General features: G+C 42.7%; 1 protein-coding gene across 3 annotated transcripts in view; it reads left to right on the forward strand.

The window, feature by feature from the left end:
* The window catches only part of KCNIP4 (potassium voltage-gated channel interacting protein 4), a 1,385,815-nt gene that overhangs the window by 401,430 nt on the left and 964,216 nt on the right, over nucleotides 1–20,169 (forward strand). The window contains exon 1 of one of the 3 annotated variants that reach the window (XM_077279983.1): nucleotides 6,353–6,689. The exons of the other annotated variants lie outside the window; for them this stretch is intronic. Within the exon in view, the coding sequence (XP_077136098.1) occupies nucleotides 6,590–6,689 (100 nt within the window). The 5' untranslated portion in view covers nucleotides 6,353–6,589. Of the gene's footprint in view, nucleotides 1–6,352; nucleotides 6,690–20,169 lie in introns of those variants that run through there. 3 annotated transcript variants of the gene reach the window in all.

Genomic DNA, 20,169 nt, shown 5'->3' on the forward strand with positions numbered 1-20,169 from the left:
TAGCCAAATGAGTCGTCATCAGGTGGCGAGGCATTGGTGGTGACAGGATCCCTTTAATGTAGCATACACAATAACCATAAAATACAGATATTTGCATAAAACAGTAAAACAGCTTAAAGAATAAAGGGAAAATCTAGCTCACCCAATATACTCCAAACATTAATGTTGCTCACAAATTTTGGGCATTTCACTGTAAAGCTACGTTCACACTAGGCATTTTTTCAGCATTTTTTTTCTGCAGCAAAACTTGATCTCTTGGCAGGAAAGAAGCTGCAGGAAAAAGGGGGAAAAAAGCCTGTTTTCCTTGTTTTCTTCTAAATTTGTCTCTTGTGCATGCGGAGAAAGTTTAGCGTTGGAAAGAAAAAGTCCTATTCTACAGAACCAGGTTTGGCACTAAAAACGCAGCAAAACCTGATACCTGTGTTTTTGGTGTGTTTTTTTCAGTGTTGAAAGAAGTGACATGCTCCATTGTGCAAAAAAAACATGCAAAGCACAAAATACTGATGACATAAAAACCAATGTGTGTACATGAGATTTCTGACTTTCCTGGTACTGTAAAATGCAGGTGAAAATTTGCATTAAAAAAAAAAACATTAAAAAAACGCTGCAGACATGCCCAGTGTGAACTTAGCCTTATGAGTAAGTAAAGTTTTAACCCAGTCAGTCCTTAAAGAAGGAGCATTCTTGCAGTAAGCTGTCCCTCAGGACCAGAGCGGAGCAGTCCCTTACTGCGGAGAGCTTAGAGCACTTGTCTTATGAGCAGCCCAGATGGAGCTTGTGGGAATCGTACACCCTCTTTTAAAACTTTACTTTCTTATTCATTTATTGTGCAAAAATCCTCTACAAAAGTATGTTTTAACATCTGCACATATTGGGCAAATGGGTATCATTACAAATGTTGTGCTCTTTGGCTAGGCTGTTTGTTCCCTGCACTGTGGCCATAAATCAACTGAGAAGGGCTCAGCAAAAGACAGATAAGAGTTACAAACGTTCCTGTAAGGCATTAGAGTATGGCATCGGATGTGATACACTAATGACCCTCGGCTCCAGCTCTGCTTCAAGTGTGATCCGAGTGTCAGTGCTCTGTGCCCCGATCCTCTCGCATCAGAGAATCAGATCCGGAGTCCATGGAAATTGCACTGCACTTGGGTGACATCTGAGTGCAGTCCAATGTTTCACCCACACGTATAGACTTGTATAGGTGTATACGATCTGATAATTGCAGCATGCTGAATCGGCATGAGAACATAATCACAGATGTGAGCTGCCCCGTAGTATAACACTAGGCCGAGTGCAATCTGATTTTTTTTCTTACCAGATTTTATCACCTGATTACATTTGTTCAATTTATTAGGTCGTGTGAGGAAGGCCTTAGGCCGGCGTCACACTGGCGAGTTTTACGGACGTAAGAGCGCAGAAACTACGTCCGTAAAACTCGCATTACATACGGCACAATTATTCTCAATGGGGCTGCTCCTATTAGCCGTATATTACGGTTCAGTATTATACGGCTTTCTACAGCCGTACAAAATCGCAGCATGCTGCGTTTGTCAGCGTATTGCGCAAATAATACGCCAATGAAAGTCTATGGGGGCGAGAAAAATAGGGATTCCACACGGACCTGCAGTGTGACTTGCGAGAAATACGCAGCGGTGTTAGTGAAAAGTCGGTAATTCAATTGCCGGCTTTTTCCTTCTCCTTCACAAACCCGACATGATATGAGACATGGTTTACATACAGTAAACCATCTCATATCCCCATTTTTTTTGCATATTCCACACTACTAATGTTAGTAGTGTGTGTATGCAAAATTTGGGCGCTGTAGCTGCTAAAATAAAGGGTTAAATGGCGGAAAAAATTGGCGTGGGCTCCCGCGCAATTTTCTCCGCCAGAGTGGTAAAGCCAGTGACTGAGGGCAGATATTAATAGCCAGGAGAGGGTCCATGGTTATTGGCCCCCCGTGGCTAAAAACATCTGCCCCCAGCCACCCCAGAAAAGGCACATCTGGAAGATGCGCCTATTCTGGCACTTGGCCACTCTCTTCCCACTCCCGTGTAGCGGTGGGATATGGGGTAATGAAGGCTCCTGCCTGTAATATTAGTTAGCCCCTTCAGATGGATTACTTCGTGGGACGTGATCTGACATCAGAAGGTATGTATCTTGTGCGTTTATTATTTTGCCAAGCGAGGGCCTGCAAATGGATTGCGAGAACAATAAATTATTACAACAACCGCTGTGTTTATTTCATTAAAATCCTTTTTAATCATGTGTGTGTGTGTTTTTTAACTCTTTCCTACAATTGGATTAATAATGGATAGGTGACATAATTGACGCCTCTCCATTATTAATCTGGCTTAATGTCACCTTACAATAGCAAGGTGGCATTAACCCTTCATTACCCCATATCCCACCGCTACAGGGAGTGGGAAGAGAGTGGCCAAGTGCCAGAATTGGCGCATCTTCCAGATGTGCCTTTTCTGGGGTGGCTGGGGGCAGATGTTTGTAGCCACGGGGGGGCCAATAACCATGGACCCTCTCCTGGCTATTAATATCTGCTCTCAGTCACTGGCTTTACCATTCTGGCGGAGAAAATTGCGCGGGAGCCCACGCCAATTTTTTCCGCGATTTAACCCTTTATTTTAGCAGCTACAGCGCTGAAATTTTGCACATACACACTACTAACATTAGTAGTGTGGAATATGCAAAAAAAAAGGGGATATGAGATGGTTTACTGTATGTAAACCATGTCTCATATCCTGTTGGGTTTGTGCAGGAGAAATGAAAAGCCGGCAATTGAATTACCGGCTGTTCACAGATATCGCGCTGAATGAAATATAAATACAGAATATATATATATGTGTCTCAATGACATATATATATATACATACTGTATATATGTTTTAATGAACATTTGAGCACATAAATCCATTAGATGTCGGTTTTGCAAGCCTGCGAGAAAATCTCGCAGTACGGATGCCATATGGATTACATACGGAGGATGCCATGCGCAAAATACGCTGACACACCCTGACTACGGATCACTATTTTGGGAACATTTCACCGTATTTCGGCCGTATTACGGCCGTAAAATACGGACCGTATTGTCTTACGCCGAGTGTGACGCCGGCCTTAGACTGTCAGGACAAGCTCACTGACGGATTCTCAGATAAAGCGGTCGGCTACCTTCTCTTGTTAGGCTATGTTCACATGTTGAGCTTTTGCTGCTTTTTTTTTGCTTTTTCATGCAAATGTTAAGCTGTGTTTTACAGTACCAGCAAAAATTATGAGATTTCAGAAATCTCATGCACACACATTGACTGCAGCATGTCACGTCTTTCAGCATTTTTTCAGCATTTTGCATTATTTTTTTACCCATAGATAGTAATGGTTATGTGCAAACACAAAGCCAAAAAGGCAGATATCCGGTTTTGGTGCTGAAAATTCAGTAAGTTGCATTAGTCTGACTTCCGTGTGTCATCAGCGTGACATGTACCGGCGCTTGGAGAAAAAGCAGTACAGTTTGCGCTGTTTCCAGGCATCGGGTGCTGAAGACAGCTCTCATCATTGTCACCGGGCAACAATGATGGCAGTTGTATTCTGCACCCACTGTGCACATTGTGTGTAAAATAAACAACTAATTAAATAATTGGCATGGGCTCCCGTGTAATTTTGATAACTGTCAAAGGGAAAGTGGTTCTTAATAGCTTGAAGAAGATGGGGTCAAGTTTAAGAGTGTGGCTGATCAGAGACGTTTGGTGGGTCTGGACCTGTGTATTTGTGACTTGCTGTGGTTGTCCTCAAGGAACATTATACTGAAGGTTCCCTTCAGGAAACTGGGTCCCAGGTTCATCGGTCCTTATAAGATTGTGGCCGCTGCCAATCTTGTAGCAATTCCCCTTGCTTTGCCCACAACCTTTAGGATACATAATGTGCTTCACCAGTCTCTACTCCAGACAGCCTGTGTGTTGGGCTCTCCATGTATGTGTTGTGACTGTCACAGCTGCGACACATGCCGCTGTGGCGCCGCACACCTAAATATCGGGAGCGCTCCAGGTATCCAGATGCAGCTATTCAGGAAGCGTTACAGCTATTGGAATAAGCACTTATCCAAAGCTATTCGCTCAACCCTAGTATTTTCCTTTATCCCTGCTCATATTACCTTGTTCGTCTGGTTGGTGTATTGCCATACACTACTACTTCCCTCGTCCCAGGGTGGGGGAAGGGAACAGATCAAGGGAGGATTCAGGAGCTCAGCAAAGTACACGGCCCTGGCATCCTCACCATAGCTAGGGTGCACCTACAATTAGGTACAGGAAAGGATCCCCTGGCCCCGGAATACCCTACAACAGAGTGGCGTGACAGCTGTTTATTGATTATAGGGGGACCCCACGCCAATTTTTTTTTTGGGGGTATCCCCTATAATAACCAGTAAAGACTGTACAAACAGCTGTGAGCTGATATTAACAGACTGGGAACATTTATGGCTATTGGCAATTTTCCCAGAATATTAAAATCAGCCCCCAGCAGTCAGCTTTCCCTCTGCTGGTTGAAAAAAATATGCTGGAGCCCACACCATTTTTTAAAATTATTTATTTTATACACTATGTACACAGCGGGTGCTGAAGACAACTCCCATCATTGTCGCTTGGTCGTGCCTTCAGCACCCGGTGCCTGGGAACAGTACTGCTTTTCAGAGGCGCGGGTACATGTCAGATGGGCACACGGATGTGACACACGGACACAGACAACAAACGGGTACATGGATGTCACATACGGACGGCACATGGACAGGCACCACGGATCTGACCGGGACTGGTTTTTCCAGTACAGGATTCACCAGGACGTGTGAATGGGGCCTTAAGGTTGTATTTCCAGAGGGCTATAGTTCCACAGAACACATTTGTTGCAGATATCATTGCAAAAAAGGTGAGTGGAAGCCGTACATTTCACCCTGTCCTTTGGCAAGGGGTGAAATCCGCACCTATATACATAGCATAAATTGTTGCTCGTCAGTTTACGCTGTGTGTATATTTTGCAGCATGCTCATGAGATTTCTTAAAGGGAACCTGTCATCAGTTTTGGTCTCTCAACCTTTATTTGCTCTTGTACTACATTCCACAAACCTTTACATCATCTCCTGACTCCCCCTGTATACCCCCACAATAGTATTTGATTCCATGCTGCATTTACATGAGCATGCTCCGGTCTCTCTGCTCCGAATCGCCATCCTCTGACCCTGATTGATGTGGATTATACATCCTGCAGACATGCCCACATACCCCAATGAAGTCTTGCACCTGTGCTGACCCGCACATGTGCACTTTGCTCTGCCCTACTGCATGCAGAGCAAAGGTCTCCACTGGGCAGGGCTACTGAAGGGCAGAGCAAAACGCACCTACACAGCTGGCGACGCTACTGCACAGGTGCAAGATTTCATTGAGGTATGTGGATAACCCAGGACGCATCATCCACATCAATCAGAGCCAGAGGACAGTGATTTGGAGCAGAAAGGATCCCCGATTCCTGGGATGTGTCACTTATTAGGCTGTGTATCGCAGTTTCAATGCAATCAGTGTTTTATCAGCAGGAGATTATCAGTACAGGACTTCCGCTCCCGTGACCAGCAGTCCAGCTAATCTATATAACCCACTCTCACCACTGAGTAACAGATTGCTGACAATGCACAGTGTATGCAGGAAACTGGCAGGCAGGGGTGTGGACAGGGTTATACACAGACTAGACTTGGCTCTGCTACATCCACACCAGACAAAACAGGCCTTCTATGAAAAATACATGAAGTAGCCCAATAATCGATGCATCAGTGGAATCAGGGTCTCTGTCCCTACATCATGCTGCTCTCAGATCACATAGCAAATCCTGCTGACACATTCCTTTTAGGGGTATATTCACACGTGGCAGGTTTCTGTGAATAAATAGAGTTATTTCCACAGCGACATAGATTTCTGCGAGCATTATATTGGTGAATGGTACAGTAATCGAGTATCCCACTGCGTGTTACTATACAGTCAGCGGTCTCGTACACGCCGTCTATGACACTAGTCCTGGTTTCTTTCATCACGCCTAAGTTTAGTGAAGACGCCTGACATCTACACAGTGCATGAAAGTGATTCTGGGAGACCCCAATGTCCTCCCTCTTAGAAGGGTCCCTCAATGTCATTGTCAGTCAGAACATTTAACCACTGAGCCACATGCAGAGCTTTAACTAAGAATCAACCCTAGATTTCCTATGGATGCTGATGTGGTTACCAAGGCAACTGCCAACCATAACACAAGCAAATGAAGAAAGTGGGAGAAAATAAAATCCCCGGTGTTTCTCTGTCAGCCCGTCCACTCGTGTGACCTCCCGGGTCCTTGGGTGGTCGTCACCCTCATTAATGCTTGGCTGTCTGTGTACGAGGGATACGAGCAGACGGTAATCCTGACAGGCCTGACACTGTGCGCACGCAGACGCGCTCCCTCCTCTCCCTCCTGACTGGCAGCAGTCATCCTCATGTAGGTTCATGGCTTCACATAGTAAGCCGGGGAGCAGAGCCGTGCAGTCGCTGGTCAGACCATGACCTAGCTCGCCATGAACTTGGAAGGGCTTGAAATGATCGCCGTGCTGATCGTCATTGTGCTCTTTGTGAAATTATTGGAGCAGTTTGGGCTTATTGAAGCCGGTATAGAAGGTAAGAGACGACTCCCTGCAACTTTCTCCGCTGTTCTCTCATGTTGCTCCTTGTCTGATGCCACTTGCTGAAGTTTGCTGCAGTTTGTATGTTGTTTGCTATTGTTTTACCAATGCTCATACAGCAGAGCTCAGGTTGTCAGATGTAGTAGAGCAGAGTTTGTCGGATGCCATTACTCACTGTGCAGGACACTTTACCTGGGAGAGGTGTATATACAATATATACTTATATATATAGTGTATATATATATATATATATATATATATATACACATGTACTATATATACTATATATACTTATACTATGTCGCATCCATCGCTGATGGAAATGGATTATGCAATTATATACAGTGTGTATATGTAGATGTGTATAGAATATATATATATATATATATATATATATATATATAGTGTGTGTGTGTATGTGTATATATATATATATATATATATATATATAGTGTTAGGTGTATTTATGTATGTATATATTTGGTGTGTGTGTATTTAGATATACTTGTACAATGTGTATGTGTATATTATATTTATGCAATGTGTATATATATATGTATAATATATGTGGTGTCTATAGATGTCTGTATATATGTATATATATAAAAGTGATATATATAACTTATTTATATATTTTGTATTTATATATTATGTGTATGTATATATATACTGTATATATCTGTGTGTATATGTATATATATATTTCTATTATCTATAAATACATTCTATGTGTCTATCCATATCACTCTTATTAATATAACACTTTAATTTATATTATTTTTCTTTCTCTATCTAATTTTATTGTTATAAGTAATACTATATATTTTATTTAACTTTTTTAATTTTTTTAATATATTCAATTTTTTTTTTTTCGGTTTCTTTCTGCACCCTCTGATTATTTGCTACAAGACCATGATTCTATATGATATGATTGGACCAGGATCATCCCAATAATCATTGCATTCCTATAGACTGTATTGATGTTTAGCTACATGTACTGAACTCTAAGTGCAGGGCCTCCAGTGATAGATAAATGGGGTTTATATACAGAGTCTGATGACTTCACACTTGGATATCAAGCATCTTCTGTAATAAATTGTACGTCATCTTGCTAATAATGATGTACAGCAGCAGGAGTGAGTTTGTCATTAATACAGGGTTAGTTGTGGCTTTGCAGAATGACTTTTCTTAATTCCCAGAGTTCTCACATCCCAGATTAATGCAGCTCTGCTACATCTGCTCGATTTAGAATTTGCCGGTTTTGTCCCATAACTACGTTTTGATGTTACAGTTTCAAGATTAGAACATTCTCATTTTGAGATTTATTTTTATAAATGCCAGGGGCACCAGAGATGGCGTAATCTCGGAGTGAGATAAAAGCGGTTTTCTCCTTCATTAGTTGGCTGGGTTCACTGTGTGATCACGGAACATTTTCTCGTCGTGTTGCTTCATTATTGCTGCTCTTTGAACAATACCTGTGAACGTTTTTTAATCACATCTCCGAGCGTAAGGTTGCACGTGCCGCAATGTTTTCATGGCGCTGATAATTGCTTGGGCTATAATGGTATTTTACATTTTATGTGGCAAGAAATATTTACTTCTAGCTTTTTTGATTTTTTTTTCTTTATCACATTGATTTCTTTTTAAGTGCACACATTTTTTTTTGTGAACTCATGCGGTGTATGCATTACTTGTAAGTTAAGGGTTGATCTCCCTTGGATGCTTTAAAACGTTCTTGAGGTACGAATAAAGGGGTTTTCATCCCCCAAAAATAAATATATTGTCTATTAGCATAAAATAACTGTTCAAACCTCTTATTTGATTAACAACTATGGATTTAGTGGAACCAGAGAAGGCCGAATTTAGATGGAGAACAAGTAGGTGGGAAACTGCACCAAACTAATTGATCACTCCAAAAGTGAATATAGCTAGTAAATAGTAAGATATATAATTTACTAACATGGTTCAAGTAGGTCAGGAGACCCAATCTTCTGTTAGATACTTTATTCCGAGTCCTTGTGCTTCACTTCCTATCTATCTATTTCAGGTCCAGGAGCTTCATTTTCAGTGTAGCCGTATGCAGGTCCAGAAGCTTCACTTTCAGTGTAGTCGTATGCAGGTCCAGAAGCTTCACTTTCAGTGTAGTCGTATGCAGGTCCAGGAGCTTCACTTTCAGTGTAGTCGTATGCAGGTCCAGGAGCTTCACTTTCAGTGTAGTCGTATGCAGGTCCAGGAGCTTCACTTTCAGTGTAGTCGTATGCAGGTCCAGGAGCTTCACTTTCAGTGTAGTCATATGCAGGTCCAGGAACTTCACTTTCAGTGTAGTCGTATGCAGGTCCAGGAGCTTCACTTTCAGTGTAGCCGCATGCAGGTCCAGGAGCTTCACTTTCAGTGTAGTCGTATGCAGGTCCAGGAGCTTCACTTTCAGTGTAGTCGTATGCAGGTCCAGGAGCTTCACTTTCAGTGTAGTCGTATGCAGGTCCAGGAGCTTCACTTTCAGTGTAGTCATATGCAGGTCCAGGAACTTCACTTTCAGTGTAGTCGTATGCAGGTCCAGGAGCTTCACTTTCAGTGTAGCCGTATGCAGGTCCAGAAGCTTCACTTTCAGTGTAGTCGTATGCAGGTCCAGAAGCTTCACTTTCAGTGTAGTCGTATGCAGGTCCAGGAGCTTCACTTTCAGTGTAGTCGTATGCAGGTCCAGGAGCTTCACTTTCAGTGTAGTCGTATGCAGGTCCAGGAGCTTCACTTTCAGTGTAGTCGTATGCAGGTCCAGGAGCTTCACTTTCAGTGTAGTCATATGCAGGTCCAGGAACTTCACTTTCAGTGTAGTCGTATGCAGGTCCAGGAGCTTCACTTTCAGTGTAGCCGCATGCAGGTCCAGGAGCTTCACTTTCAGTGTAGTCGTATGCAGGTCCAGGAGCTTCACTTTCAGTGTAGTCGTATGCAGGTCCAGGAGCTTCACTTTCAGTGTAGTCGTATGCAGGTCCAGGAGCTTCACTTTCAGTGTAGTCATATGCAGGTCCAGGAACTTCACTTTCAGTGTAGTCGTATGCAGGTCCAGGAGCTTCACTTTCAGTGTAGCCGCATGCAGGTCCAGGAGCTTCACTTTCAGTCTAGCTATATGTAGGTCCAGGAGCTTCACTTTCTGATATATTTGCATAGCAAGAAGGCAGAATAAGTACAGGGTGGGTCATTTATATGGAAACACCTAAATAAAATGGGAATGGTTGGTGATATCAACTTCATGTTTGTGGCACATTAGTATATGGGAGGGGGAAAACTTTTCAAGATGGGTGGTGACCATAGCAGCCATTTTGAAGTCAGCCATTTTGGATCAAACTTTATTTTTTCCAATGGGAAGAGGGTCATGTGACACATCTAACGTATTGAAAATTTCACAAGAAAAACAATAGTGTGCTTGGTTTTAACGTAACTTTATTCTTTCATTAGTTATTTACAAGTTTATGACCACTTATACAATTTGTTTAAAGTGCTGCCCATTGTGTTGGATTGTCAATGTAACCCTCTTCTCTCAATCTTGACACACTGATAGCAACACCACAGAAGAAATCCCAGCACAGGCTTCCAGTATCCGTTGTTTCAGATGCTGCACAGATCGTATCTTCACAGCATAGACAATTGCCTTCAGATGACCCCAAAGAAAGTCTAAGGGGGTCAGATTGGGAGACCGTGGTGACCATTCAACTGGCCCACAACGACCAATCCACTTTCCAGGAAACTGTTCATATAGGAATGCTCGGACCTGACACCCATAATGTAGTGGTGCACCATCTTGCTGGAAAAACTCAGGGAATGTGCCATCTTCAGTGTATTCCTACATGAACAGTTTCCTGGAAATAATAATCTTTGTTTTTATATAGTGCTAACATATTCCGCAGCGCTTTACAGTTCACACACATTATCATCGCTTTCCCAGATGGAGCTCACAATCTAAATTCCCTATCAGTATGTTTTTGGAATGTGGGAGGAAACCGGAGAAACCAGAGGAAACCCACGCAAACACAATGAGAACATTCTCTTGCAGATGTTGTCCTTGGTGGCATTTGAACCCAGGTCTCCAGCACTGCAAGGCTGCAGTGCTAACCACTGAGTCACCGTGCTTGGTTGTCTTGGGCCAGTTGAATGGCCACCAAGGTCTCCCAATCTGACCCCCTTAGACTTTCTTTGGGGTCATCTGAAGGCAATTGTTTATGCTGTGAAGACACGAGATGTGCAGCATCTGAAACAACGGATACTGGAAGCCTGTGCTGGCATTTCTTCTGCGGTGTTGCTATCAGTGTGTCAAGAGTGGGAGAAGAGGGTTACATTGACAATCCAACACAATGGGCAGCACTTTGAACACATCTATCATTAAAAAAAAACCAAAACCATAATCAGGTTCCTCGCATCATGTTCTCATACACTTTATGCAGTTAATAGCCTCTGTGTCTGTACTGCTACATACTTAGGCAGTTAACTGGTTCATGCAGCTTTACATGAACACCCGAGCCTTACACTATGGCTGGTCCAAATAACTAAAGCAATTGTTACCATCCACCTCTCGTGTCTCCCCTTTTCCTCATAGTTTGTAAGCTTGCGAGCAGGGCCCTCATTCCTCCTGGTATCTGTTTTGAACTGTGATTTCTGTTATGCTGTAATGTCTATTGTCTGTACAAGTCCCCTCTATAATTTGTAAAGCTCTGCGGAATATGTTGGCGCTATATAAATAAAATTATTATTATTATTATTATTATTATTTTATAAGTGGCCATAAACTTGTAAATAACTCATGAAAGAATAAAGTTATGTTAAAACCAAGCACACCATTGTTTTTCTTGTGAAATTCTCAATAAGTTTGATGTGTCACATGACCCTCTTCCCATTGAAAAAAATAAAGTGGGATCCAAAATGGCTGACTTCAAAATGGCCGCCATGGTCACCACTCATCTTGAAAAGTTCCCCCCTCCCATATACTAATGTGCCACAAACAGGAAGTTGATATCATCATCCATTCCCATTTTATTTAGGTGTATCCATATACATGGCCCAACCTGTACTTATTCTGCCCTCTTGCTATGCAAATATATCAGAACTAGTCCGGCTCGGCGTTTATTTTCCTGAATTAGTCCTGCCTTCCATCTTGTAATCACACCCCTCAGACTGCAATATACATAATTTGAAAAGGGAATGCAATGCCCAGGGAGGCAGTTTGTCGCATGCATGCTCTTGATTTTTAAAGAGCTGATCATGTCATTGCTTTTGCAAATTCTATAAATTGCAGACAAGGAGGTGTGCTTACTAGACAGGACTATTGAGGGAAAGTCAACACCTGACGCCCTAGTCCACTCCTGACACATTTGAATAGTGTAAATGCAGAATAAAACTTTGTTTTGTGAGTATATAGAGATCTCAAAGCCAAAAGAAAGGGGTAATGAGAATGCAGAAATAGAGTGGAGTAGCACCATTGTAACGCTGTTTAGGGGGGCCAGGGCAGCTGGCAGGTTACCTGTAAGCAGTCAAGCCAGAATCCTTGACATGCTGCTCTGGTCACACGCTGACACAAACCACTGTCCTGTGTAATGCCCAGAAATGGAAGTGAATCTGGAATGGAGCATCCGGCAGGGGACAGGAGCACCAAAACTAATTGAACCATTGTAGAAAGTTATATAACGTAGTATTTCAAGACTATTTCTCGATAGTTTTTGGATGTTTACTTGAGGTCATCTTTCCATCCCTGGTGGCCTTGGATTGTCTATGTATCTCATAATGGTTGGCTAGTAGAGCTGGTGTGAATTATTTTGAAGAACCCAGACAATTGGCCACATTAATAATCTGTGGCCCCTGGACAAGAGCCCCGAGAACAGTTTGTTCCCTGAATGCATCTCCATCTTCTGGGGTGATGTTATTATTGCAGTGTGAAGAGCACGTGGTTCAGACCACCTAATCAGAAAGTGGGGCCAGGGATGCAGTCAGGTAAGAGGCAGTTCTGAGGACGCATATCCAGAAGCCACAGATCACTGACGTAACAAATGGCCGAGGTCCAGTGACTAGATTTGCACCAACTCTATTGCTGACAGTTTGAATCCCCCCCCCCATGTAATAGCATACAGTTAGGCCCATATATATTTGGACAGAGACAACATTTTTCTAATTTTGGTTATAGACATTACCACAATGAATTTTAAACAAAACAATTCAGATTCAGTTGAAGTTCAGACTTTCATTTGAGGGTATCCACATTAAAATTGGATGAAGGGTTTAGGAGTTTCAGCTCCTTAACATGTGCCACCCTGTTTTTAAAGGGACCAAAAGTAATTGGACAGATTCAATAATTTTAAATAAAATGTTCATTTCTAGTACTTGGTTGACAACCCTTTATTGGCAATGACTGCCTGAAGTCTTGAGCTCATGGACATCACCAAACGCTGTGTTTCTGGAATCCTTTTTGATGCTCTGCCAGGCCTTCACTGCGGTGGTTTTCAGTTGCTGTTTGTTTGTCGACCTTTCTGTCTGAAGTTTAGTCTTTAACAAGTGAAATGCTGCTCAACTGGGTTGAGATCAGGTGACTGACTTGGCCATTCAAGAATATTCCACTTCTTTGCTTTAATAAACTCCTGGGTTGCTTTGGCTTTATGTTTTGGGTCATTTTCCATCTGTAGTATGAAACGACGACCAATCAGTTTGGCTGCATTTGGCTGGATCTGAGCGCACAGTATGGCTCTGAAGACCTCAGAATTCATTCGACTGCTTCTGTCCTGTGTCATATCATCAATAAACACTAGTGACCCAGTGCCACTGGCAGCCATGCATGCCCAAGCCATCACACTGCCCCGCCTTGTTTTACAGATGATGTGGTATGCTTTGGATCTTGAGCTTTACCACTCCTTCTCCATACTTTTCTCTTTCCATCATTCTGGTAGAGGTTGATCTTGGTTTCATCTGTCCAAAGAATGTTCTTCCAGAACTGTGCTGGCTTTTTTAGATGTTTTTTAGCAAAGTCCAGTCTAGCCTTTTTCTTCTTGATGCTTATGAGCGGCTTGCACCGTGCAGTGAACCCTCTGTATTTACTTTCATGCAGTCTTCTCTTTATGGTAGATTTGGATATTGATACTCCTACCTCCTGGAGAGTGTTGTTCACTTGGTTGGCTGTTGTGAAGGGGTTTCTCTTCACCATGGAGATTATTCTGCGATCATCCACCACTGTTGTCTTCCGTGGGCGCCCAGGTCTTTTTGCATTGATGAGTTCACCATGTTGTCTTACGTGGGCGCCCAGGTCTTTTTGCATTGATGAGTTCACCAGTGCTTTCTTTCTTTCTCAGGATGTACCAAACTGTAGATTTTGCCACTCCTAATATTGTAGCAATTTCTCGGATGGGTTTTTCTGTTTTCGCAGCTTAAGGATGGCTTGCTTCACCTCCATGGAGAGCTCCTTTGACCGCATGTTTACTTCACAGCAAAACCTTCCAAATGCAAGCACCACACCTCAAATCAACTCCAGGCCTTTTATCTGCATAATTGAGAATGACATAACGAAGGGATTGCCCACACCTGTCCATGATATAGCCTTGGAGTCAATTGTCCAATTACTTTTGGTCCCTTTAAAAACAGGGTGGCACATGTTAAGTAGCTGAAACTCCTAAACCCTTCATCCAATTTTAATGTGGATACCCTCAAATGAAAGCTGAAAGTCTGAACTTCAACTGCATCTGAATTGTTTTGTTTAAAATTCATTGTGGTAATGTCTATAACCAAAATTAGAAAAATGTTGTCTCTGTCCAAATATATATGAACCCCAACAATGTCCGGTAGAGGGTAAATGTATAGCCAGAAACTGCTCCCCCGATGACAGCTGATTGGGGGCCATCTTCACCTGAAAAAGTAAAAGTAGACAATGAAGTGAGAGAAACTGTTCGGCCGTCTGTGATGCAGAAGAGCGTATGGAGCCACACGTGGCGCCAGTCGTGTTTGCAATCTGCAGATGTGACGGATCTGATTTTTAATGTGATCTCAATCCATCCTTAAAGGAAACCTGTCACCAAAAAAGAAACTTTAATAACCTTCACATATGCCGTTTATCTGCAGGTTCCCGGCAGTATTCGGTTTTGGTCGTGGGGGCACCGCCGGTGTGGGTTTACTCACTGCTCTGAGAATACAGAGTGCGGCCTCAAACTGCGCCCCCGGCCCTGACTGACACTCGTTCTGCAGTGGGGCGGCTGTCAGTCAGGACCATGGGCGTGGTTACAGCCGTTGCGGTGTGAGTGAACCGATGCCGCCTGTCACCGAATATTGCCAGGGACAATTACGTTTATTTTCTCCCCGCAGAGTTCAGCTACGTGCAGGCACCTGGCAGGTTAGTGATACTAGTATTAACCTGTAAATTAACCTAATATCTGCAGGTTAATAGCGGTTTTTCTGGTGACAGGTTCCTTTTAAAGGGGTAGCACCAAAATAGAAATTCGCAACTATCCATAGGACAATTGATAACGTATTGATTGATTGGAGTCCCATTGCCAGGATGACACTGATACACTGCAGGGCCCCATGTAAATGTAGCAATTCTCCATCATCCGAGTTAATGCAGGTTAGTTTACTCTCCCTCTAGGCCTCACTCACTTTATGAAAAGTGGAAGAACATCAGAAAATTACAAATGATTATACAAATATGGGATGCACCATCATTTGCGTTATTTTCCACCACCTGAAAAACTGTCGAACATCCATTCATAAATTCCCTTCATAGCCTTAATTAGATATGATATTCTATTAGTCTGATTCACTATATCTCCCAAAATACAATGCAGCATTATTAAAGCAGAGTGAAGCTAATGATGAGGCGTTCACTTGCTCCAGTGGTGAATAGCAGAGTTATGAATGTGGCTCTGGAGAAGATGGCGTATGTATGAGGTGCCCAACTGTTGTGATCCAGTGAAAGTGTGATTTGGTCGGATGAGCTTTTCTGCTCGTCTGTAGGAGCTTGGTGCTAAGTTCAGACACTACGGGAGGTGCTAATGCATGAGCTGAGCATGGGGATTCAATAAAGGGAGTGGTTGAACACTTAACGAAGAACTAAGAATTCATTGGACATCCGCAGCTGCCGTCCTGCGTGATTATATCAGAGCTGCACCGGGGACGTTCCATTAGATTACTGGATCCTCTGAGTGCCGCACAGGCTGCAATGCTCAGCATGAGTCCAGCAAGAGTGATTGATGCACGAAAGCAAAAGCTACAAACTGCTCTGAAAATGTCACTTCTAGGCTGAGACCCCATCATATTTCCACTTAATAAATCATAACAAAATTGCATCATTACTGGGACTCGCACAAAACCTAAAGGTGTTTTCCAAGATTTTTTTTTAAAATTTATAGGGCTCCAGACATTAAAAAAAATAACAGAGCTATACTCATCCTTGCAAATCCGGTGCTGCCTCTCTGCCTCTGCTCCAGTCTTTGTTGACAGGCTGCAGTGATGCCATTATGACCACAGTGCAACAAATCACTGGGCTCAACAGTCGTGTGCCAATTACCCTGGCATCACTGCTGTGCCAATTACCCTGGCATCACTGCTGTGCCAATTACCCTGGCATCATTGCTGTGCCAATTACCCTGGCATCACTGCTGTGCCAATTACCCTGGCATCACTGCTGTGCCAGTTACCCTGGCATCACTGCTGTGCCAATTACCCTGGCATCACTGCTGTGCCAATTACCCTGGCATCACTGCTGTGCCAATTACCCTGGCATCATTGCTGTGCCAATTACCCTGTCATCACTGCTGTGCCAATTACCCTGGCATCACTGCTGTGCCCAGTGATTGGTCTGTAGAGGTGTTGTAGTCATGATGTCACCGCTGCAGCCTGTCACCAAGGATTGGAAGTGGTGGGGAGGCAACACTGGACCTGCTATGGGTCTGGGGGGGGTTAAACCTCTTCAGTCCTGGAGAATAAAAGAAATAAAAAACATTTCAACTTAGGATAAAAAGTTATACAAGTTGCCAAAACTCTGGATTGTTAGGTTTTTTTACAATGATGGTCCGAAACTGATTACTTGGCATCCAATCATCACTCGAATTCATTGTCACGACCCCAAGTACACTGATTCTATAAAAGTAGACTTTTGTTTCTAGTCCCTGTGGTATTTCCAGACTTTGTGTCCTTTATTAGGATTTTAAGGTTTATTTTCCAGTTGATAATTAGGGCCAAGTAATAAGCACAAATTCATCTGTCCACATTTACATGCTTTTGAAAATTGGAAATAAATAAATAAATAAATCAGCCGGTAGGATAAATGTAGAAACGCGGCGGCCGCGGTACCTTTTCTGATGAATAACAGTCAGTGAGTTCACCTTGAGTTTCTTGCTCATAACTCCACTGACGGCAGATAACGATCATTTTAATGATTTTGCTTTTGCACAAGAGGGAAAGCATTTGCTTTTCCCCTCTGTTATATATTGAACATTGCTGCACTGTAAAACTGTTTTTGATATTCATGAGATGCAACAGGTGAAAAAATATAGAATCTCTTGCTGCTCCTTCCCTCTTCAATAAAGAAAACTGTGTTTTGCATGATCAAGCCTAGCTTCATGTTGAATATTACCTTTACAGGCCTCATATGATCGTCTGCCATGCAGTGTACACATAACAGTGGGTACGGAAAGTATTCAGACCCCTTTAAATTTTTCGCTCTGTTTCATTGCAGCCATTTGGTAAATTCAAAAAAGTTCATTTTTTCTCATTAATGTACACTCTGCACCCCATCTTGACTGAAAAACAGAAATGTAGTAATTGCTGCAAATTTCTTAAAAAAGAAATATCACATGGTCATAAGTATTCAGACCCTTTGCTCAGTATTGAGTAGAAGCACCCTTTGAGCTAGTACAGCCATGAGTCTTCTTGGGAATGATGCAACAAGTTTTTCACACCTGGATTTGGGGATCCTCGGCCATTCTTCCTTGCAGATCCTCTCCAGTTCCATCAGGTTGGGTGGTGAACGTTGGTGGCCAGCCATTTTCAGGTCTCTCCAGTGATGCTCAAATGGGTTTAGGTCAGGGCTCTGGCTGGGCCAGTCAAGAATGATCACAGAGTTGTTCTGAAGTCACTCCTTGTTATTTTTGCTATGTGCTTAGGGTCATTGTCTTGTTGGAAGGTGAACCTTTGGCCAAGTCTGAGGTCCAGAGCACTCTGGAAGAGGATTTCATCCAGGATATCTCTGTACTTCACCGCATTCATGTTTCCTTCAATGACAACCAGTCGTCCTGTCCCTGCAGCTGAAAAACACCCCATAGCATGATGCTGCCACCACCATGTTTCACTGTTGGGATTGTATTGGGCAGGTGATGAGCAGTGCCTGGTTTTCTCCACACATACCACTTAAAATTATCACCAAAAAGGTCTATCCTCGTCTCATCAGACTGGAGAATCTTATTTCTCATAGTCTGGGAGTCCTTCATGTGTTTTTTTAGCAAACTCTATGTGGGCTTTCATATGTCTTGCACTGAGGAGAGGCTTCCGTTGGGCCACTCTGCCATAAAGGCCTGACTGGTGGAGGGCTGCAGTGATAGTTGACTTTATGGAACTTTCTCCCATCTCCCTACTGCATCTCTGGAGCTCAGCCACAGTGATCTTGGGGCTCTTCTTTACCTCTCTCACCAACGCTCTTCTCCCATGATTGCTAAGTTTGGCTGGACAGCTAAGTCTAGGAAGACTTCTGGTGGTCCCAAACTTCTTCCATTTAAGGATTATGGAGGCCACAGTGCTCTTAGGAACCTTGAGTATTGCAAAAATTCTGTTGTAACCTTGGCGACACCTGTGACTTGCCACAATTCTGTCTCTGAGCTCATTGGCCAGTTTCTTTGACCTCATGATTCTCATTTGGTCTGACATGCACTGTGAGCTGTGAGGTCTTATATAGACAGATGTGTGCCTTTCCAAATCAAGTCCTATCAGTTTAATTAAACACAGCTGGACTCCAATGAAGGAGTAGAACCATCTCAAGGATGATAACAAGGAAATGGACAGCATGTCACAAATATGAGTGTCTGAGCAAAGGGTCTGAATACTTTTGACCATGTGATAGTTCAGTTTTTCTTTTTCACTAAATTAGCAAAAATTTCTACATTTCTATTTTTTAACAGCCAAAATGGGGTGCAGCGTGTACATTAATGAGAAAAAAATAGACATTTTGAATTTACCAAATGGCTGCAATGGATCAAAGAGTGAAAAATTTAAAAGGGTCTGAATACTTTCCATACTCACTGTATACCATGTAGTGCCTAATTATTTTCCATCCTTCAGCCATGTATGTACTTGTTTTTCTTTGGCTAAAGCAAATCTGTCACCAGATTTACCAACATAATATTTTAGACCCAATAAGGTTGGTGTACTTACCATGGAAATCCATGTTAGTAGTACTGTATAAAACTCTTTCAAAGTTTACAATCCGCCTCTGACCATTTATCCTGACTGACACCTCCTCAGTGCCCCTCCTCCCTGCTGCTGACATCTCACACTGGCCAGGATAAGTTGCTGCTGTCAGTCCAGCTGGATACACAAGGATTCTACATGAGCTCTACTGCTGACACTGATACACTCCGAGTCTGCAGGACAGCTTGAATTTCTTTGTAATTTGATTGGGGCTACTTATCCACCATCCTGACTATCCTACATTGCAACCTTTCATTAATTTTTATTTTCTGCGGTCCACATCCATGGAGATTAGCTACAGTGCCATGGCTTGTAAACTACTTGATTATGTCATGCACCATGGACAAAGGAACATCAAGATCTCTGGATCTTTGTTTATATTTTTCAACAATTTTGGTTGTCAAGTCCTCAACCAGTTCTCTTTTTCTCTTTATGTTCTCCATGGTTAGTGTGGTACACACAGACCCACAATGCAAAGATTGAGTCAACTTATCCCCTTTTTATCTGGTTTCAGGTGTGATTTTCATATTGCCCACACCTGTTACTTGCCGCAGGTGAATTTGAATGAGCATCACATGATAACACAAAGTTGTTTACCCACAATTTTGGAAAGGTGCCAACAAGTTTATCCAGACCATTTTGGTGGTTTTGTGTGAAATTATGTCCAATTTGACTTTTTTGTCTGGGGTTTTTTTGTGTGTTCCATGTGTAATTGCAATAATTTTCTGGGAGAAATACTTCATTTTCTGGAACAATTTCAATGGTGCCAATATTTTTGGCCATGACTGTATATTCAATAAAATAGGGAAAAACTTATTGATTGCTGGGTCTCTAACCTTTGGGGAACTCGCCAACACAGAGAACGTGGTTCTACTGAACACCATCTGAAAGTAGAGGTTGAACATGTGAGTCACTGCCCTATTTATTCTCTGTGGGACAGCCAGATATTGCCGAGTACTGTATTCGGTGATCTCCGGCACTCTCGTAGATATTGCATAGAGCAGACCCAGGCCCTGTTCAGACTAGGCTCTGCAGAGACCTGCTTTTGGTATTGATGA

This window comes from Ranitomeya variabilis, chromosome 1 (genome assembly GCF_051348905.1).
Source record: "Ranitomeya variabilis isolate aRanVar5 chromosome 1, aRanVar5.hap1, whole genome shotgun sequence".
Lineage (NCBI taxonomy): Eukaryota > Metazoa > Chordata > Amphibia > Anura > Dendrobatidae > Ranitomeya > Ranitomeya variabilis.